At 37.6% G+C, this 23234-nt stretch overlaps 1 protein-coding gene across 6 annotated transcripts in view; it reads left to right on the top strand.

The window, feature by feature from the left end:
- Positions 1-23234, top strand: part of LOC142339617 (uncharacterized) — a 111081-nt gene that overhangs the window by 61696 nt on the left and 26151 nt on the right. For 5 of the 6 annotated variants that reach the window (XM_075389784.1, XM_075389782.1, XM_075389783.1 and 2 more), the window contains 6 exons: positions 336-566; positions 892-1083; positions 3446-3589; positions 6148-6401; positions 6843-7232; positions 15665-16252. In XM_075389784.1, the coding sequence (XP_075245899.1) occupies positions 336-566; positions 892-1083; positions 3446-3589; positions 6148-6401; positions 6843-7232; positions 15665-16252 (1799 nt within the window). The remainder of the gene's footprint in view (positions 1-335; positions 567-891; positions 1084-3445; positions 3590-6147; positions 6402-6842; positions 7233-15664; positions 16253-23234) is intronic. The other variant, XM_075389786.1, reaches the window with a different exon arrangement.

The following is a 23234-nucleotide window of genomic DNA, read 5'->3' as shown; positions in this document are numbered from 1 at the left end:
ATGTTGTGTTGGCCGGTCATTACTGGAATAAATGTAGTAATAGCGAATTGAAACCGGGCCAAAGCAATAATTATAATCACAAATGTTGAACTGTTTTCTGGGGTTTTCTTGTTCACTGCTAATTAAAAAATTAAAAGTTGCTAACTGAAAAAAAGTAGTAAATGAAAAAAGTAGTTAGCTGAAAAAAGTATTAGTTAAGTTCCCGGATTCCTTTCTACGAACTAAGCTGGTGGAATCAGTTCCATCACTTTTTGATGTGCGGAGGATTTTTGTCTGGCTTTTTCAAAGAGAGCCATTGAGTAATTTCACTCTTAACACAAGAGCTGTTTGTCAAGGTGGTGATAAGAACAGTTTACAAGCTACGGACACGAGTCCAACCAAGAGTGTCTCAAACACATACACCTCCCCACCAAATGTGGATCAGCAACAACAACAGCATAACATGGACCAGCAGGCTCAACCACCCTACTCACAGAATAGTGTCTCGGGTGTACCTCCCCCTCCCCAACAACCCCCTCCCCAACAAATGCAGATGGCTCACGGACAGCATCCTCCTACAACGCCAGGTATGAAATCGGGACGTCACTGCTTTTAACTTGAATTTACTTCTTCGGTGGCTCTAGTGAACGTGGTACAGGTGCACTTGCCTTTTCTTGTACCGTCAATAAAATTTACTAATTGCTTAAGGAGCTACACTCACCACTAAACATAATTTTAAATGGGTTTCGACTGTTAAGGGGGAATTTTTTAAGCATAAAATGATAATTAAAGTTCAAATAAATTAATAGCCCTTTTCTGATTTGCTGAATTTGAAATGATTGGCAATTGATTAGAATCTAGGACCCTCGGGACCAAAATGACTTAGAAAGAGATAGAAGAGAATACTTTTAGGATCAGTGCACAAAGACTACTCTCAACAACAGCAGCAGTTTCCAGGTCAGCAGCAGCCTGTCCCTCCCCCACCACCTGGCCAGCAACAGCAGCAACAGATGAATGCTAGCCAGACTGCCTACAACCTTGCTCAACATCATCAATCCACTTCCAACGTCTCCTCTTCCTCTCACCACCAACCCACTAATCAAGGTCAAATCACCTCAACATCACCCTGCTGAATTCTCAACTTTTGTTCTCAAATCAAACTTGTGACAATCATTTTTAATTGCTCTGAAACGAAGTTTATCAATTATAGTAGTCCTGTGGTCTTTTTTATGCTATTTTTCTATTGACCGATTTTGTCTGACCCATTTGACTTTTCGGCCTTAAAACGGGTAGCGTTCGGAGGGCATTAAGTTCCCTTGGAGCTTTACGCCTTACTATACTCTAAGAATGCGATTCACCAAAACTTTTGAGGAGACAATTTTATTGTCTGATGGGCGGTTTTTAATCTTAAAGTTTGAGTCACTCCACTCCCTCAGCCTCTCCCCCACTAACAAACACACTCCTCAACAATCCGCTTGTCCACCCTCCGCTGCCTGTCGACTTGAAACCCCACCCTCAGCTCCCTCTCCTCAACACTCCGCTTGTCCACCCTCCTCCGCCTGTCGATTTGAACCCCCCCCCAACATTCCGGTCAACCATCACCCCCAACGCTAGCATCCCTAAACCCCAACTGGCTATTACCGAAGCCAACCGCTCGCCGCTTGTTTGAGAGAAATTCGCGGGACGTTAGTCGGTTATGTCTAATTGCTCTCAAACAAATTTTGTAGCAATTATATTAGTCCTGTTGGTCTTTTTTATGCAATTTTTTGCTTGACCGATTTTCTGTCTGACCCATTTGATGTTTCGTCGTCAAAACGGGATAAATAGGTAGCGCCAAGTGGGCATTCAAAGCTCTCAGAGCCTTTCAACTCACTTTTCAAGTATGCGAATCACAGAAATCATTTTGGTGACTTATACTTATGTTATGAAGGGTGGTTCTTAAAGGTTGACCCCCCCACACACACGCACACACATCAGCGCCCCTCACTTCACCCCCCAATTCACACCCTGAACATCATTTACCCCGTAAGGGCCCCGTGCAGCCAAAGACCCCCTCCCGCCGTTGCCTCCACCCAATACCCCCCCTCACCCCCCGTTGCTCTCAACTCACGCCCCTTCAATTAAGCTAAAACTAGCCTCACTAAACAGTCGTGGCTAGCTACTGACGAAGCCAACCGCTCGCCGGTTGTTTGAGAGCAATTTGTCGGACGTTAGTCGGTTATGCTATTTTTGGTGGTCTTTTCAATGCGATTTGTCGTCTGAACGATTTGATTTTTTTGTCGAAGAGGTAGATAAGCTGGCAGAGCCCGAGGGGCTCAAGATGAGGTGTAATTTTGAAAAGCTTTGCTTTTCTCAAGATGAGTCTTGGATTAATTTCAAATTACCAAAATTCGGAAAAATTGATGTCAAAAATGTGGTTCGCGCAGCTAGAAAGAGCAACTAATTGCTCTTAAACGAATTTTGTAGCAATTATTTTAATCCTGTAGTCCTTTTTTGCAATTTTTCGCGTAACCGATTTTTCGTTCGACCCATTTGACTTTTCGTGATCAAAAAGGGGATGAACAGGTTTTGCTCAGATGGCATTAAGTGAGCAGTTCTCTTAGAGCCTTACTCGTCTTTAAGTATGCGATTCACCAAAGCTGTTTTGAGGAGACACCAACTAGCCCTTCCCCCAAACTGACCTCCCCTTCAACCCTCCTCCAAACCGGCGATTTGGACCCCCATTCTCGTCCAGCTCTCCCACAAGCCTACCCCCATCACTTGATCCCCCCTCACTCGACTAACACCCACCTGATGCATCCCTAAGCCCCAGCTGGCTACTACCGAAGCCCATCGCTTGCCAGTTGTTGAGAGCAATGCACCCGACGTTAGTCGGTTATGTTTAATAGCCGCCCTCATCTTCTCAGCCGGCTATTATAGCGCTCCTATTTTTTTTACTTTGTCGAACTTTTTTTCGCTTTACCCATTTTGCCGCTTTTTCGACATTTTGCGTGAAATCTTTTTGACTTCTCTAGGCTAGTTTCACTCTTCTGTCATTCTGCTCAAAGTCCTTTAAATAGCAGCTGATCAACAAAGCAATTCAAAATGAAGAGAGTATGTATAAAAAAATCGAAATCAGAAATAGAAACGGGATAAACTCATAAAGCCCATTTTTAGATGCCCGGTACTTGAAGTTTGTTCTCATATGTTTTAGTTACAATCTATAATGCTGATTGGTATTGATACTAGACCTTGTAGCCTCTCACTGAGAGACAGGAGTATGTTCAATTACGAAATGACATCAAAATAAATCGCACTTAAAAATGTTTTTATACAAAAATAATTTTTGTTGATTTTTTTCTTTCAATCCCAATAGAGTTATGGGAATCAACTGCGGCTATTTTCCGGCAAGCTGCCGGGTATGTTTATTATGGTCAAACTAAGGTAGAAATAGCTAACAAATTTCATTTGGAATTTTGTTGGATAGGTGGTGAGCCTCCCCACTCAGATTCCACTCACAATGTCCAGCAGTCTCACTACCCAATGTCGCAGAGAACACCCACGAACACCCCTGGTCCACACCACTCCCAACACCAGACCCTCCCTCATCCACAGCAACAGCAGCACATGGGTAAGACCTGTATGAAAGTCTATATCAGTGCTGGGCATGTGTAAAGCCAATTTTTGGTCAATAAAGTAACATTTTTAAAAAAATGTTATTCTGCCATCATTATAAACTTGATCGGAATTATTATTATTATTATTGAAGGCAAGATTTTTCTGCCATAAATGCCATACCAATAACACTAAAAACTCTTTGGCACATGGAATGTCAAGCGACATAAATCCAATTCTTTATAAATGCTAGTTCAATAAAGTCTTGATTTTTTAAAGATTTGACGGGCACTGATAGAGTGGGGTTCTCATACGTTTTCTCATTTTTTGTTTTAGTAATTAGTAGGCCAGCTCCATTGTTTTTGATACCATATTGTATTAGCTGATTTAAGATCTGTAAGTCTTAGAATCAATTGTGTGAATACAGAAAACGATTCCATTGCTACAATAGTAGCGGAACAACAGTTGACATACAATACTTCATGGTTTGATTGATCAATTCGAATGATAATAATGAGCTCGTTGAGGATGCTCTTTCATATAATTATTTGTATTTAGGTCTGTAACTGAATTTTTAATTGAAACAAGGAGGCTCGGTAATGTGAGTCCGCACATAATCTTCCGACCCCTTTCAACCACTCTTTTGACCTATTTGTCACCAAAAGAGGAAAAGATAGAAAACAATTAATAATAAAACAATTAAGACATTATAATTCACCTGAAAAAGAATGTGACCTCTCTCTTTAATCAGACTTTGTTTAAGAATGCAAATTTAAGTTTGAAATTGTCAAATCTCAATAAACCATTATTTCAATATTAAAACCATAAGACATAACAACCGTAAGTTGTCAACTAAAAATTTAAAAATAGTTTAACTTGTTTCTGCCTAGGAAGCCTAATGTGCATGCCATTTGTGAGACTAAGTCAATAGACTACCCATAAACTCTTAATACAGGCAGAACTCTAACTTTGGCGAACATTATGCAAACGGCGTTGAAGCCAAAAAAACATGCTGTTCGCTGGAATTTTTATTTATGATCATTGGCCTCCCCTTTGCCTATAAATTTGGGCTTGTGATATTTAAGGTTTGATTTGTAATGATTCTGGTCTTTAGCTAACATAAAAAACGAAAAGGAAAAAGTATTTAAAAGAAACATAGTGCCCCATTAAAATCTGAATCTTTGTTGAAATATACAATTCCACAGCTAGACCAACACTGATCTTGCTCCTGCTTCTTTTCATTAAAACAAAAAAATGTACTGCCAAATGTTACAGACTTTTGTTAATTTGATCAAAATTTTGTAATCAAAAATAAATGATGAAGTTGGGATTCTTGTCGAGTTATAATACCAAAAAGGGCAGTGTATCAATTGAAAACATTAGATAATTTCTTTAATAGCTCTCTAGATACCCAATTAGAATTTTGATTAATTAGATTCGGTCATAAAACTAAAATAAGATAATCACCTGCTGGCAATTATAAAGAATTTAATTTTTACGAAAATAGCATTTCGGAGCCATAAAAAGCACGAGCTTTACTGATAAAACCCAATATTGTTTTATTGGAACTTATTGGAACATAAACGGGCCTCTTATTAATTGAATCTTTAAATGAGAAAAGACTTCCGGTCTCATCCTTGAATTTTGAAAAAGGAATCCGATTGTATTTTGGGTCTGTCTTTTTTGAAAAATTTGCAAAAATGATTAAAAAAGACAGAGCCAAAATACAATCAGATTCCTTTTTTTGAAATTCGAGGATGAGACCAAAACTTGCCTTGCTGCCGCTGCTCGGCTGTTCAAAAACGTACTTGTTTTAAGCAATAGGTTTTTGTCAAACGCATTTTTAATAAATATCGGTTTCCAGAAATTTTTCTTAAGAACCGGAGGTGGAATTAGCCCAAATCTAGGTAAAGAAAGGTTTTGTCATCAGTTTTTATGCCTGCACCGCCGGTCAAACTGGATAAAGTGGACCAAATAGGCATATTTGATGCCATTTTTAATGAAAAAAGGGGAGAAATGCTTTCAAATATTTAGCTGAAAATTTTGCCAAAAAGTGAGTTCAAACATTTCGCCAACTCTCTCCAATCTTTAAACGTAAAACAACAATGAGACTATTGTTAACAGTTTTTATCATATTTTATCAAAAGCTGATCAAAATTTTAGCAAAAGTTACGAAAACATGACCGAAACAACGGGAGTTAGGCTAACGTTCACAAATCTTAGAACCTCTGTAACTCCTCGCAAAAGCAAAATTCCAAGAAAAAAATTTTGATTTGAAATACTACGCTTTGCAAGCTTTCTAATGATACCATTCACAATCCTGTACGATGAATATATCGATCTACGATAATGGACTGAACAAAAAAACAGTTGAGTATTAGTCCCCCCCCCCCCCCGCTAAAGTGGGTCAGAACACTTAAGTGCAGCTAGGTGCATAATTTGTTCGCTAAGGAATATGCAATTCTTTGTATTGAGCGCTATAGAGCTTGATTCTGTTTTATTTTATCTGTTTTATTTTAATCAAAAGGGGACTAAATACAGTGTCATAAGTGTAATAATGTTTTTTGGTTTCAGGTGACGATGTGCCTCCTGACTACCCAGCGAGACCTCAGACAGTTGCCACAATGCACAGTGGAGGAGGTGATCTCTACACGTCCCCCAAACACGTCGACTCATCTACATCCGTGACTCCCCCAACGTCACTCCTGGGAGGTCACGCCGATGCTTCGGGGTACAATCCGAATATGGGAGCCCTGCCTCCTCATGGCATGCATAATCAGCAGGAGTTGATGCTACAGACGCACGCGGGGATGGACCCTAGCAAAACTGTTAGTAGCTAACCTCAATAATTAACGATTTTGAACACACCTTCGTCTTCCGGTAGATTTCCGTTATTTTTGAACCGCCAGAACACAAATTTATGTAATATCTTCGTTAAATATATTGAACGGTAAATTTTTATTGAACAGTAAAATCTATAAATTTGGATTAAAAATTTTACTAGGATTATAAAATTTAAAAATGTCCATTTTTATGTGCTGCAAATATCCTCGATACGAAATTGAAGGCTGGAGTTTTAAAGGTCCCTGCACTGGGATCTGTTCAGCTTTTAATCTCTCCGGCTCGATTTAACACTATAAATGAAAAAGGAACGTTCAAATGAGATTTGGCAGACGAACGGAGGCGTTTTGACTGACATTAATCCTGCTCAACTTGACGTTAGTCTCTTTCAGTTAACGAATTTCGTTTTATCAAATTTAATTTTGCAGGGCTACAATTCGCTGCCCCCATACGCTGTGGCGCAACACGGTGCTTTCAACTATCCTCCATATAACCCCCAATCGGGGGCACCACCACCACATCACCCTCCCCAACAGCCCCCTCCGCCCTCACAGTACCCGACTACCCTCCCCAACTTTAGTGCCATGAAGGGCATGTATGGGGGTAACCCTCCCCCTCCACCGCACAACGCTCCCTCGATGTACAGTTCTACGACGCAGCAGTTGGAGCACGAGATCTCAGGCTTGATCCGCTCAGCGCACACAAGGTCACAACACTCGTCCGGGGCATCCGACGCCACACAGATGTACACTTCAGCTGCTTCGGGACCTGGTGGAGCGAATGCCCCCGGAGGACTGTCGAACTCGGCCTATCATCAGGTATGGTCCACTATGGAAATTGGGTTTGTGAAATTTATCCACAATTCAATGTAATTTCTTGCTGGTAATGGTGCTCCTGTACATGGTAAACATGCCGATAGCTATTTGTGCTTGCGGTGAGAACGCAATGTTGCAAATATCCTCTAATTAACCATTTGTTGGGCGTTTATTAATAGCCGCACAGCGATAGCTGGGGCTATTATTGGCCTTCTCTTGGTCTTTTACGACTCGAAGAGGAGTATTGGTTTTCTTAAGGTTTTTTTTTACCGGAAGTACTATTCGTTCAGACGATGTTTTGACCTAAAAGCAAAAGCGAGTAAAATTGCAGTGTGAACTAATTTTTCGTCTAAGTGGCCTAGTTTTTTTTGCTTGTAATTTGGTTTTTTGTAGAAATAATTTTTAATTGATGCTATGTTGAAATGTAAACCCCGGAAATTGATAGCACAGTATTTTGCATAGCCTGAAATTGCGTTTCAAATGCGAAATTGGCACATATTTCTTGATTTTTTAGTTAATTTTTGGCTTTATTTTCTATTACTTTCTATTATTATCTATTATTTTCTATTACTTATTACTATCTTATTAATTATCTATTACTTTCTATTATTTTCTATTAATTTCTTCATTTTTGGATCTTTTAGCTGTTTTTTTTTTGTCAAAAATCAGTTAATATGGCAACTTCCCTTTGATATTTCAAATACTCAATGCCTCTTTCTACCTCGATGTAATTTTGTTTCATAAAATTGTACATTTGCTAATCCGTTTTTCGTAGTTTTTTGCCAATTTTTTTCAGTTTTTTGTATTTTGCTTTTAGTTAGCTTCTAGAAATAGTATTTTGGGGAACATGAGGGACTTTAATTTCGTTTCAATAAAAATTGAGTCATTTTTTTGGTGTTAAGTTTTTGAAAAAACAGATAAATTTTTTTCATAAATGCAGTCTTAAATATTTTTTGGCCACTTTTTTGAAAAATGTTTCATTGTTTTGTATGTCTGAATTCTGCTTTTTCTTGTTTTATTCTGTTCAGCAAGTTGGATTTTTGTCTCGAATGACTCGTTGTCTTTTCTATGTCTCGAATGCTGATCAATGAGATGTACTCGTTTTTAATTGCTCTCAAACGAAGTTTGTAGCAATTATATTAGTCCTGCCGGTCTTTTTTTATGCGATTTTTCGCTTGACCAATTTTTCGTCTTACGCTTTTGACTTTTCGTCCTCAAAAACGGGATAAACAGGTAGCGCCCAGCGGGCATTATGTGCTCTTAGAGCCTTTCAGGTCTGTTTCAGCTCAAACTGTCTTGGAGACTTATACTTATACTTATGGTGTGAGGGGCGGTTCTTAGAGGTTGACACCCCTCCCCCCTTTGTTGACCCCCCACCCCCACTATTGGCTCCACCCCCCCACCGCGCTTTTGCCCCCCCACCCAGTGCTGCCCCCATCAGCCCCCGGTGCACCCCCCGTGGCTAGCTACTGACCAAGCCTACCGCTCGCCGGTCGTTTGAGAGCAATTCGCCCGACGTTAGTCGGTTATGTTTCTTGATTTTTTTAAATTTGATTTTTAACTTTCAAAAATCAAGAATTTGTCTTTTTGTTACGGTGTTCCTAACATTGTGTCCATATTCTTCACTTTCCTGTTTGTATCATTCTAGTTTTGTCCTGGCACCTACTTTTATATTCGTTATATTGATTTTTTCAGTTGTTAAAAAATTGACTGAATTCAGCTTTTTCTTAGATCTTGCTTTCTTCGGTTTGCAATTGATTTAATTCAAAATAAGGCAGTACTAGGATTTTGCTAGAAATAGAAAGTCTTTTCCAACATTTCTACTTATTACTATTCATTGCAATTTTCTTCCGGGCTTGGTATTGTTTTTCGACGATTTTTTGCCTTTGAATATTATTCTGTTGCTTTTGTTTTTCTATAATTTAATTTTTGAATTTGCATGAAATCATGTTGTCTAGCATATATACAACAAGGAAGAATCATTTATTATTTTTATCTTAATTGCCGTGATTAGAAATCTAATTGTAGTGGTTCTCTGATTCTTAGAGCACTCTTTTTTGAATAATTTTGACTTTCCTGTCTTTTTTGAAAAGTTTTTATCTGCCGTTTGCTTTCGCGATCTTTTTGAGATTAGAATCATTAATTATCTGAGGGCAATTGATGGCCCTGTCAGCTTTGTCAGGCTGTCAGTTTTTGGATCTTCATAAAAATTTCAGACTTTTTTAACGTTACCAAACGTTTTCAATAATAAAATTTTGCGGCATTTTCTTTCTCTTGGGGACAGTGGTTTAAATTTCACCGATTTTTAGATCAGACCCGGGGAGGTAATGATTTAATGGTTTAATACAAAAGGTAATGGCTTCAGCTTTTCGTGAAGTTTTGATGCTTCGAGTTGCTTCCGGAATTCTTCCGGCTATGTTTTTTATTTCGTCGTCATGATTTTTGTTACGACCATATGACGTCACAGCCACTTTTTGTTCATTCGTTCATGCAATTTCAACTGAATTGCATGTGTGACGTCATTTTTCGCTCTTAGTGGAGCGAGTTTTTTTGTTCATGCGCGTGATTAAATTTTTGGTCACACTTGACTTACCTCACTCTCAAAAATGACTTCCTCACTTTGAAATTGACTTTTATTTACTTTAATTCAAAGAGATAAGCTCAAATGGGTGTGTGTCACTCTAAATGAAGGTTATTTGAGATCAGCTAATAGAGGCAGCAATTACTTGTACAGATTTTTAATCAAAATATAACAGATCAGCCTTCAATGAAAAGACGAATTTTTTTGATCTGTCTTTTTACTGTTTTTTCAGACTGCCGGTCTACAAATCTATTGCGGCTATTTTCTGGCAATCTGCCAGCTATGTTCTTATTAATAGCCGCGAAGCTATGGCTGAGGCTATTATTGGCCTTCTCTTGGTTTTTTGCAATTCAAAGAATTCGAATTGTATTGGGGCGCTGTCTTTTTTTAAGATCTGTTCACACATTTTTATGATTTTTGAAAGTGATTTTGGTCACGCCGAAACATAAAGTGGAGCGAAAAAGCGAGTGGTTTTGCGGCGTGAAATTTTTTAAACTCTAATTTTAAAGGAGTGAGAAAACGGCATTTTAAAAATTCGCCTTCTCTCTAGTGATTTTTGATCACAAGCGCAATTTCACTTCGGTTTTTACACTTTTTTCAATTTTTTGAATTGAATTTTTTCTCATTGCTTTTCCGAATCCATTCATGGTTCATTCTAAGCCTAGTTTTTTGTTTCAACCAAATTTCTTTCTCGCCAGTGGTTTTTTTGTTTCGACCATATGACGTCACAATCACTTCAAATCTGCTTTTTTTTATTGGTTTATGCAATTTCAACTGAATTGCGTGTGTGACGTCATTTTTCACTCTTAGAGAAGCAAGTGTTGTTGTTCATTCGATTGAACAAGTTTCGGTCACACGTGAATTACCTCACTCTCAAAACTGACTTCCTGACTCTAAAATTGGCTGCTCTTTACTATAATTCAAAGAGATAAGATCAAATGAGTTCGTGTCACTCTAAATGAAGGGTATTTGAGTGCATCCATTAGAAGTAGCATTGAGTTAAACAGATTCTGAATCAAAATATAACACAAAAAGGTTAAGAAATGGTTTTTTGGGTCTGTTTCTTTTATTAATTGCACTCAAACGAAGCTTGTAGCAATTATATTTGTCCTGTCGGTTTTTTTTGTGCGATTTTTCGCTTGACCGATTTTTGGTCTGACGCTTTTGACTTTTCGTCCTCAAAAGCGGGATAAACAGGTAGCGCCCAACGGGTATTAAGTGCTGTGTTGCCCCCCATCAGCCCCCGGTGTACCCCCCCCCCCCCCCCCCCCCCCGTGGCTAGCTACTGACGGAGCCAACCGCTCGCCTGTCGTTTGAAAGCAATTCGCCCGTTTTTAGTCGGTTATGTTTATAATTTTGAGACTGCACGTCTACAAAGCTATTGCGGCTATTTTCTGGCAATCTGCCAGCTATGTTTATTTTTTTAAGATACGTTTGATGGAACGTCTGTCGATTTGAAATTTTCCCAAGAAACATTTTCTTCAGGGATTCATCAGGATTTCTTCTGGCCCAATAACACGGAAAATATTATTTCCAGGTTTTTTGATATGGAGCCGTTTGGAGAGCAAATATGAAGCTTTTGCTCTGCTAGATTGGAATCATATCAAAGGCAACTGTTCTATATTAGATCTTCGAAGCATTAAACTGAGCCTAGCTACATTGCGGTGATCATGGTGTTTGTTTTTGTTTCGGCGTCTGAAGCTCATTATTTGTCGCCTGGTGCTCATTTTTAAAATGTTTTGACGCCCGCAAACCTGGAAACGGAATTTTTTGCATTTTTCTGCTGTTCTTCTATGTGTGTGACATCTTTTTTTTAATAGCCGCCCTCATCTTCTCAGCCGGCTATTATTGCGCTCGTATTTTTTTTTACTTCGTCAAACTTTTTTTCGCTTTACCATTTTGCCGCTTTTTCGACATTTTGCGTGAAATCTTTTTGACTTCTCTAGGCTAGTTTCTCTCTTCTCTCATTCTGCTAAAAGTGAATTTGAACATCAGTTGCTCAGCAAAGCAATTCAAAATGAACAGAGTCGGTATAAAAAATTGAAGTCAGAAATAGAAACGGGATAAACCCATAAAGCCCAATTTTAGATGCCCGCTATTTGAATGTCGTTCCTATAAGTCTTAGTTACCACCTCTAATGCTTATTGGTGTTGATAGTAGCCCCTGTAGCCTCTCTCTAAGAAACAGAAGTATGTTCAACTACGAAATGCCATCAAAATAAATCGAACTTAAAAAATATTTTTGTACAAAAATCTTTTTTTTTTCAATATATTCTATTCGTTCAATCCCAATCATGCTTATTGGAATCAACGGCGGCTATTTTCCGGCAATCTGCCGGGTTTGTTTACTTCTCTTGGCCAATATAATTCTGCGCTCAATCTCCATTTTAAGAGCAGTTGCTCAGAAAAAAAGGACAGACCCATTAAGAGCAGGCTTTGTTTTAATTCAACTTTGTTTTTATTCAGCTTGGCCGCCAGGTCTAAAGCTAATTAATAGCCGCACAGCGATAGCTGAGGCTATTATTGGCCTTCTCTTGGTTTTTTTTTTATTTCGTCGTCATGATTTTTGTTACGACCATATGACGTCACAGCCACTTTTTGTTCATTCGTTCATGCAATTTCAACTGAATTGCATGTGTGACGTCATTTTTCGCTCTTAGTGGAGCGAGTTTTTTTGTTCATGCGCGTGATTAAATTTTTGGTCACACTTGACTTACCTCACTCTCAAAAATGACTTCCTCAATTTGAAGTTGACTTTTATTTACTTTAATTCAAAGAGATAAGGTCAGATGGGTGTCTGTCACTCTAAATGAAGGTTATTCGAGATCAGCTAATAGAGGCAGCAATAACTTATACAGATTTTTAATCAAAATATAACAGATCAGCCTTCAATGAAAAGACGAAATTTTTTGGTCTGTCTTTTTTACTGTTTTTTTTAGACTGCCGATCTACGAATCAATTGCGGCTATTTTCTGGCAATCTGCCAGCTATGTTTGGTATTGTTACTATCCGTACGTCATTCTTGAAATGGGAGCAAGCTCGAACTACAATCAAGTTAAAACACATACTATTCATCATTTTGGAAGAAGACAATCATTTTTTTCTCCTATTTTTTAAAGCTATAAGCTAAGCATTGCTATGATGAGGTAATCTTGGTTTCGCTTATCATTTCACTTTTTTCACGCAGAACAGCTGAAAAGGTCAATTTTATTCACGCTTGATTAAAAGCATTTGTGAGCGTGACATCATTTCTCTCACTCTCGTTCTCTATAGCAGGTGTTTTAGGTCATTTGGGTGATTGATATTCTGATCGTGCGTGACTTTACCTCACTCTGCAAATTAAATTTTAGCTTTTAAACTTAGTTCAATTCAAGTTATTTTGAGGTCAAAGAAACTCTGCTAATTTTAACAAGCAATATCAGTTTCCACCCACATGTTTTTTTTAGTTTTCCAGCGTTCAGTTTTTCATTGATAATTTCAATTCTTCCCTGTATCTGTTTCTATCTATGTTCTGTGCTTTTTTCAATTCCAATAATCGGTGTCATTGGAATTAATTCCGGCAATCTGCTGGCTATGTTGCAAAAAAAGATGCAAACATTTTTTTGACAACGAGCAGAAGTTTCAAAAAACAATTGTATCTCCTCAATCTTAGAGCATAACTATAATAATTTTTTAGCTTGATATAGAAGGATATCCATGGTAGAGAGATTTAATGTTTTGATTTGTTTGGCAACTTGATTTGTTTGTTCTTACTTCGTTTCACCTCTTTTAGTTTGGCTTCATGTTCTTACTAGTTTTGTTTTTTCTCCTTAGTTTTTGGATAGCTGGTCAGAGATCATTGGCGGCCAATTTCAAATAGCTATTTTTTCTTTTTTGCTCTGGCTATAACACAACTATGTTCGACAAATTTGAATAAAATTTGTTGCTCAATTCAAATATTTTTGACCAAATTCATTTAGCTTGCTTGATTTTGCGCATTTGGTGTTACTATAATCAAAGATGTGGTTACATGACATTATACCCAATGCCAAAATACCCAATGCCAAAATACCCAATGCCAAAATACCCAATGCCACTATACCCAATGCCATTATACCCAATATACTTTAATGTTTTCGTTCAATAATCCGACTACAAATTAGCCGCCGCTATTAAGTGTATGTTTTAGCATGCTCAAGCGGATAATCTAATCCCATGTTCGGTTGTGATAGTTTCATATCAAGTCCCATGGGCCGCTGAGGCATGGCCACGGCCATTAAGTACATTAAAACATACTTGTAATAGCGACTGCCTATTGGTAGTCGGATTAATGAACAAAAATATCAAGATGCATTGGGTATAATGGCATTGGGTATATTGGCATTGGGTATGGTATAATGGCATTGGGTATATTGTTCTGATACCAACGATATCAATCTTAATGTGCGTCCAGCATAGAAATATTTAATGTTTTGAATTGTTTGTTCCCGTTTCGCTATTCATGCTCCCTTGGTTTCACTTGTTCTTTTTGTTTTTAAATTTTTTATCCTTAGATTTTCGATAGCCGCTCAGAGATCATTAGCGGCCGATTTCAGATATCTGATTTGTTTCTGACATTTTTTGCACTGACTATGACACGAATAACGATGTTAGACGAATTTGAATGAAATTTGTTGCTCAATTCTAGTGTTTTTGGCGAACTTCATTTAGCTTGCTTGATTTTCCGCTATTGGTGTTTTGTTGGTTTATCTGCTGGACATAAATTTTTCCGCTGCATTTTAAAATATTTTTGTGGGCCGTAAATTTTCAATTGAAGTGATCAAAGATATCGTGCTCCAATTTGTAAGCCCTGTTGACTGTTTCCAAAGCCGCTGATTGTCATTTCAGCTGATTGTCAACTTCTTGGCTGATTAATTGTGCGCGCCTGATTTCTTGTTATTTCTAAACAGCTTTTACAATTTTTAACTCTGTTTAATCTCGATTGGGCTTCAACTGTAGGCAATTTAATGCTAAATCTAAGTTTAACCTGCTGTAGTTTAAACCTATTGACAATTTTTTTTAAAATTTTTTTTTTCGTTATTTTCTGTTCTAAATTTAACTGCATATCTCATATATTTAGCATTTCTCATAAAGAGCTTTCGTCATGATTCGTTACAGGAGCATACTTTGTCTTCAATCTTTTAAACAGAAGAACCGAAGTCGGTAGTTTTAATAATTCTCAGTTTTATTCTCAGTTTTGAGGGGTTACGATAATATCCGCAACAGCTCAATAAATTTTCGTAGTTAGATCAAACTTGAGTCGATATATATTTCTCAATTAATTTGTAATCAACTAATAAATAGCTCATTGTATAGATTTTGTCTGTACAGATTTGAAATCAAATTTTTCTCGATAAATCATTGGTCCTTATTGTAACCTGTTTTCTCTCGTTTTTAGCAGCGCATTGCAACTTGGAGTAACAACTAGGCTCAGTTTTAAATTAGCTGGTCATGATTTTAGATATGATTTTGGATAAATTAAGTGGAGTTTTTTACAGATTTTTTTCAGTCAGTAATTATCAAAACGTCATCGAGCGGACGAATTAGCTAGTCAAGACAACCAAAAATTCAATTTAAAGTATGAGTTTGACTTTATAGAGGTAGTTCTATTTGATTTGGTGCTTCTTATATTTGCTTTATTCAAATAGTTACTTTCTGTATTTTTGATTTGTTTTGAACCTGCATATTAGTTATAAATTGGTGAAAGCACTTGAGAGGGGAATCTATTGCGTGAACAGAACTCAGCTTAAATTATACCCTGATTGTTTATCGATTTCTCTCTGCTTTGTTTGTTTGTTTGTTGTTTACTGGCGATGTCTTTTTGCTGCCACGTATAGACGGATTACCCATCCTCTTCCCTTCACTACCCACGTGAAGAAACGCAAAATCAACAAACACAGCAACAACAAACAAATCAGTTGTTGATGACATCCTTGACTTTGCCCCAACCCCCCAACAAACCGCCCATAATCCCTCTGTCCCCCAACCCTATAAGACACGCGCGAATGAGAGCCCCAAGTCCCTTAGGGTTCAAGCCTATACCCCCATCTAATAACCCCCTGTTGCATAATGCTGGTAACAGTGATAGAAGCTCCAGTGATACCCAGAACCAATTAATGGAAGGGAATTTGACGGGGCACTCTTTAACAGTGGGCTCAGTTACCCAAAACTCGAACAACCAAAGAGGTCTTCACCAGTATTACCCATCTACTATTGTGCCCAACGCACTGCCACCCCCGCCTGCTTCGCTGTTCGAATTAATTGGAGCACAAAAGTGTGTGGAAATTTCCTCTCCTAGCGCGTCAGCAAATGTACCCCTGGGAAATATTAGCGCGTCCTCATCCAGTGTACAAGTATCGGCTATAGCAGCAGCAGCGGCTACTTCGGGGGGACCTGTTGAAAAGAATAGGCATTTGCCTTTCGTGGTAAATAATCGAGCTAATCTAATTCGAATTTCCCTGGTTTATATCGCTGTACCTGCTTTCGAATTCCCCCTCTGTCCCTCTTTTGTAAGCGTCTCAAAGTAACAAACGACCAATTCACATTAAATGTAGATAACTGCTATGTTCTATCTACTTCTGTTGTTGTTGTTGTGTCTAACACCATTTGTCATGTAAACTGTTATGTACCGTTTCAAGGAACGGTTTGCGCCCTAACAAAAAATATATCGACAAAATGCTGTCATCACATCGACTTTGAGCAATGTACCCTCTAAAAAAACGTCAATGAAAAGTACCTACTTTTGATTATGTAGAATTCATAAAGTTATAATTTGAAAATTAAACGGAAATATCTTGGATGTAGGTTTGAACAAACGTTGGATCAATTACAGAATAATGGTTTCAGCACTTTTGTCTATTTTTTTTCCTTGCTTCATTATTCTTGAAAATTTAAATTGATCTGCTACAAATAGTTTCAACCAGGCTCCAACACAGTACATAGCATTTTCTTGTCTCCTGTTACTCTTTTTGCTATATTTTTCTCATCAATTTTTGTCTGATTGAACTTTTTTCTTAACCCCTTCACGCATCGCTTCTTGATTTGTTTCATCTTTGTTGCTTTCATTCTTAAAGATTGTTGCAATATATGCGCGTCTTGTCTTTAACAGTAATAGCTATCGAAGCTTGTAACATTTATTTTTAGTCTTAATTAATTGCCCTCAAACGATGTTTGTAGCAATTATATTGGTCCTGTTGGTCTTTTTTATACGATTTTTCGATTGATCGATTTTTCGTCTGACCCCCGCAACATCTTCTGGTCTTTTTGTGCAATTTTGTGTACTACCAACTTTTCATCGACGAATTTTATCTCCGATCGTTTGACTTTCTGTCCCCAAAAATGGGGTAAACAGGTAAAGTCGAAGCCTGAGCAGTTCTCTTAAAGCTCTACGCTTTACTAGTCTCTAAGTATGTGATTCATAGAAACTGTTTAGGAATGAATTTACATGAATTTACGGTTTGTGACTGGCCAACCGCTCGCCAGTTGCTTGAGAGCATTTCGTCCGACGTTAGTCGGTTATGTTTAGTTGTATTGCATTTTTACAAGGACATTCCGAAGGCATTACCACAGGTTAAATAAATCTGACATTATTTGGATATGTTTGATTGCCTCAAGTTTAAAATTATGCCATTGTAGGTAAAAATTAATAGAAAAATCATGTTGATCAGAAATGTTTGATCTGGTTCTTTGTGATTTTTTGTTATTCTAGCATATTTCATATTTTTCGCTACCCATTAAGAATGATGTGTGAGCAGTTCGCAAGTATCTCTGTGACAGTGTCGTGTTTACAGGAGTTCCGTTGCTATTACAAAAGTTTAAGCACCAATTGAAACTTGCAATTTCATATCGAAAGCTTTCACCTTTTTCAAGATTTTCATTGTCACCTGTTTGAATTTCAGTTGGTGAATTTTTTTTAGCTCTCAAAGTTTTCCTTTCCCATCTTTTTAAATGGTGGTAACTCTTTTTAAATGTGTCATTTTTACAATTTTTGGCGAATTTTGCCAATTTAAACCCCAAGTTTCAGTTGAAAGGAAGCAAGAATATTGTTATGCTTCAGCTCTAAATTTAGGTTTTTGTCTCGCAAAAAGTCTGGTTACACGTTTAAATGATATCTGCATACTTTTCTCACGGTTACATGACAAAATACCCAATGCCAAAATAACCAATGTGGCAAAATACCCATTGCCATTATACCCAATTTATTCCCTTTGATCTTTTCGTTCAATAATCCGATTACAAATTAGCTCTCGAAATTACAAACATGTTTTCTCGCAATTAAGTTGATAGTGTAATCCCATGTTCGGTTGTGATAGTTTCATATCAAGTCCCACGGGCCGCTGAGGCATGGCCATGGCCCGCGAGGCATGGCCAATTGCACTAAATAAATTTTGTGCTAAATAATCGTTCTGATAGTTTCAACGTTAGAATAAAATATTGGGTATATTTTGGGTATTTTGTCACATTGGGTATTTTGGCATTGGGTAGTTTGTCCTGACACCTTTTCTCACACTCTTAGATGAAAACTGAGCTTTGACGTGGTATAAATCAAACAACTTTCAGCAAACTTGATGAAGAAATCTTCGGAAACTTTGAGACACGCTTCTTGGAAAATTTTTTTGAAGCCCAGTAAGACGAAAGTTATGGCTTTCAGTTTGCAAAACCATTGAAGGTTGACGCTTTCACCAGAGTAACTGATGTTTTTATCAAATTGTGAGCATTTCTAGGTACGTTTTTTCTCAATGAGCAAAAAGGCGAGTTAGTGAGTTTTTTTAGGGTGCAGATGTGTCAAATGATGGGGTAAATTACACTCATCTGCGACTTGAAGCAGCAAAATTGTTTTCTAAATAAAAAAATAGTTCTGGGATTTTTTTTAGCAGTTCGAACTCAGTATCTGGCTCAAGCCTTCCTGTTTTGAGCATTAAATGCCATTGGCCTCCCATGACTATATTCTAACATATACTAAGATTTACAAGCAAATGTCACTTGAATTTCGGGCTGACCATTATATAAACAAATTTTATAATGACGACCTCAAATTTTTCTGTAAAGCCAATTTCAAATGGACATCAGCTGTAGTTTGATCATCCTTTATTTTTTAATTCGAGTTTTGGCTGTTTTAAGGGCATTATCCATTTTAATAAATTTTGTGAACCAAATTTTGGAAGTCAAGTTTCTGAAAAACCTTATCAGTTGAACTTTGCAAACAGTAGCTCACTTTCGTATAGTATCTTGGCGCCTGTGTAGTTAGAGCTATATCTCTGTCCTTCAGTTTTGTACCCCAAGTGTTAATATTTACATGTGTTTCGAAGCGGCCTATCTGTTTTAATTTGTGTCGTGTGTTCTTAGCCAATTGAAATGCTGTGGAAAAACTGGCTGCTATGATTCCAAATGTGTGTATGCGGGACCTTTATGTCTGAAAGCCAAATGTTTGGAATCTCGTGTCAGGACGAAATTAATTGAACGCACTTAAGTTAAGAAATTGAAACCAAATTACCTAATGGCGTAACTTATTTGTTACATGTGATTTCATGTATCCAATTTTGGGCCTTTGTTAAAGTTCCGGGAAAAATTCGCGAAATTGAGGCGAAAATGTGAGCCTAATTGCCAGTTTTGTGCAATCTATGTCCGTATGTTTCTAAGGATTCCATCTTAGCGAAAGGAAGTTGGTAAAAGGTGGTTATTAAATTGCCAAATTTACTCAGTTGCTTGTAATATAAAAAGTATAATAGAAAAAGGAAACCGAACTAAAGTGAGGAACACAAGCTATGTGTAGATTGTATATGTGTATGTATTTGGACGTGTTTTGCCCTATTCTTGTTCTATCTGACTGTTTTTAAAACCCACCCCCCCCCCCCCTCCCACGAGTCCACACCAAGCATCCATCAAAAATGTCTACAGCTTTTGACACTTCTTCCCTCCCCTCACCCTCCCTCTTTCTTTCCCTCTTTGTGGTGCTTTCTTTGGCAGCCTCCCATTTTAGTGGGCTCCTTTTATTACCCTCAGCTAGCCTGATAGCCGCTGGTCGTTGCAATAGTAATAGTTGGAAAGCTAGATAGAAGAATAGGTAGATTGATACTTTTGTGTGTGTAGGATTTCCTCTGCCTAGCCAAACTGGAAACGACTCTTTTCATGCGTGCAATAAATGCTGCCGAAAGTGGTTATAATTGAATTTTTGCTAAGCCAAATTGTTATGCTGAATAACAAAACGCAACTTTCTTCAACATGATAGTATTGTGGTCAATGGTTATTTAAAAATCATTTTCTCGTTTTTCTTTGTTTTTTAACCAAAAATTGATAGAATTCAGCCTGACGACCAATTAATTTTTAAGGAAATCTAGCCATTTTCGGAAGGATTTTGCGAATTCTTACAAACCATTGTTCGACGTTGATATAAACCGAGAATTACAGAGATCAATGCGCAAATTATGCTTCCAAAACTTTAAACTCAACCTTTATTTTGCGGACATAAATCATATACTTATTCCAGCCGACTGAGTTCAACTCATTCGCTGAATTAGGAACCAGACAACTGATAAGGCTAAATGAATTAAAGAAAACGGTAACATTTGAGTGCTTAGAGGCGCAAGAAAATCGTGCAATACATTAGTCCCAACTTCTCATCAAAAAATGAAGTTGGTTTCTTCAAGTTGAAGACCCACTACTCCTGAATTTGGAAAAATTTAGAAATCCTTCAATCGGATTAGTTTTGGAGACTGATGGGTTATTAATTGCTCTAAAACGAAGTTTGTGGCAATTATATTAGTCCCTTTGGTCTTTTTTAATAGCCGCAGAGCGATAGATGGGGCTATTATTGGCATTCTCTTGGTTTTTTACAATTCAAAGAATTTGAAGTGTATTGGGGCGCTGTCTTTTTTTAAAGATCTGTTCACACATTTTCATGATTTTTGAAGTCAAATTTGAGTAGTGATTTTGGTCACGACGAAACAGGAAATGGAGCGAAAACGCGAGTGGTTTTGCAGCGTGAAATTTTTTTGCTCTAAATTTGAAGTAGAGTGAGAAAACGATGTTTGAACAAAAATTCGCGTTCTCGCTAGTGGTCTTTTGTTCACATGCGGCAATTTCACTCTGATTTTTACCGTTTTTTCGATTTTTTGGATCGGATTTTATTTTCCCAATCCATTAAGTTCATTCTAGGCCTAGTTTTTTGTTTGAACCAAATTTTTATTTCTCGCTTATGGTTTTTTGTTCACATGCGGCAGTTTGACATGGATTTTCTGTTTTCTTTTAAATTTGTCAACTGATTTTTCTAGAAATGGTTTTCCCAATTCACTCATAGTCTGTTCTTGGTCTAATTTTTTGTCTAGTCAATGAAAATTCTTTGAATTGTACATCAGGACTTGTCCTGCTATGTTTTTATTTCATCGTCGCGATTTTTGTTACGACCATATTGCGTCACAACCACTTCAAATCTGCTTTTTGTTCATTCGTTCATGCAATTTCAACTGAAGTACGTGCGTGACGTCATTTTTTGCTCTTAGTGGAGTTTTTTTGTTCATTTGCGTGATTAATTTTTTGGTAACACTTGACTTACCTCACTCACAAAAATGACTTCCTCTCTTTGAAATTGACTTTTATTTACTTTAATTCAAAGAGATAAGGTCAAATGGGTGTGTGTCACTCTAAATGAAGGTTATTAGAGAGTAGCTAATAGAGGCAGCAAAAACTAATCAAAATATAGCATATCAGCCTTCAATGAAAAGACGATTTTTTTTTGGTCTGTCTTTTTTACTGTTTTTTGAGACTGCAGATCTACAAATCTATTGCGGCTATTTTCTGGCAATCTACCGGCTATGTTTATGCGATTTTTCGCTTGACCGTTTTTTCGTCTGAATCATTTGACTTTTCGTCCTCAAAAACGGGATACACTGGTAGCGCCCAGCGGGCATTAAGTGCTCTTAGAGCCTTTCAGCTCACTAGTCTCAAAGTATGCGATTAACGGAAACGGAGATTTATACTTATGGTGTGAAGGGTGGTTCTTAGAGGTTGACCCCCCTCACCCCCCCCCCCCCCCCCCTCCCCTCCCACATTTGCCACCCTAATATTTTTCCGCCACATATTCTGAGCAGTTTCGAATCTTCTTCTTGAATTTATATTCAAGAATCTCGCAAAACCTCATAGCAGAGCATCCCATAGACTTGGAAAATTGACAAAAAAAACGTTTTTTTCTGGCAGTAAATCTGTAACAAAATGATGTCGAAAACACTTAATTTACGAGAAGTATGATTTAATGTAATGCATCTTTGTAAAGTAAATACATTAAAATTATTATCATTTAGTTCAAATAGGAGCTAGCAGGAGAAATTAAGACTTTTTAGTTGCCCCCTAATCCACACTGGGGAGGGGAGGGGGTAAATAGAGTCAAACTTTTTCAGAGTTTCACATTGTTATTTTGAAGTTCTCCTTTTCATCCTCTTCATCTGGCTTATCCCTGAGTACTCGTTGCACTGTTCTTGAATCTCTTCTCCTAAAATGAAACGGTTCATTAGAATCACGACACCCTTAAAGTTATACTTTCTGAAATGGAAAACATTGAAGAATTTAGTTAACTAAATTATGATAATAATGCTTCGAACTTGTTCTGTTTCTGGTATCCGAGTACTATGAATGGTTTTTGCCTGTTTTGGCTATGTAAACCTCTCAATTTGAGGAGCATGTGTGACGAAAAATTTTGTGTGCGTTTTTCCTATTAGGTCTGATATTAAAGGTCACTTTGAATAGTATGGAACACTACTGGTTGAGCGTTTTGCTATTAGAATATAATGTATCAGTATTGAAATACTCTGAAACTAGGGTCAGGGCGCACGCACAATTTTAGCCCCCCCCCCCCCCAACCCCAACTAAGCAAATTTTGTTCGCGTTTTCCAAAGTCTAGAATTTAATTTACCCGACCATTCACGCCGTTTCGGTATTCTTTTGAAACAATGTCTCGCTTGATTGCGTCGCTGCAAGTTTCGCGCAATTTGAGGCGTTAATAAACTTCATTTAACAGCCTTTAAACGATCGCGAGGCTGTGTTTGTGTTCTTTTTAGTTTATCGTATTCTTACGTTTTCAAGCTGCGTTTACTGAAAACTGTTGGACAAAACAGTAATAAATAGTTTTTCCGATACGCTGATTAGAGTTTCGTGGTCATGGCATGCCAAAATGTTACCAGTTTATTTGATAAAACCCTAATTGAAGCTCAATTTCGCGCAGCTTTAAAAAGTGAAACCGAATCGTTAGTTGCCCCCTAATCCCCAAGGGGGGGGGGGGGGTAAATAGAGAGGTTTACTTGTCTAGAGTTTCGCACTGTCGTCAGACCTTTCGCATTGCTTTTGACATTCTTCTTGTAATTTTGCAGTTTTTCATTTCATCTGACTGATGCCTGAGTACTCCTTACTTCCAAAATG

Source organism: Convolutriloba macropyga, chromosome 5 (genome assembly GCF_964194025.1).
Source record: "Convolutriloba macropyga chromosome 5, txConMacr16.3, whole genome shotgun sequence".
NCBI classification, from domain to species: Eukaryota; Metazoa; Xenacoelomorpha; order Acoela; family Convolutidae; genus Convolutriloba; species Convolutriloba macropyga.
This window is presented reverse-complemented; position numbering and strand designations above follow the sequence as displayed.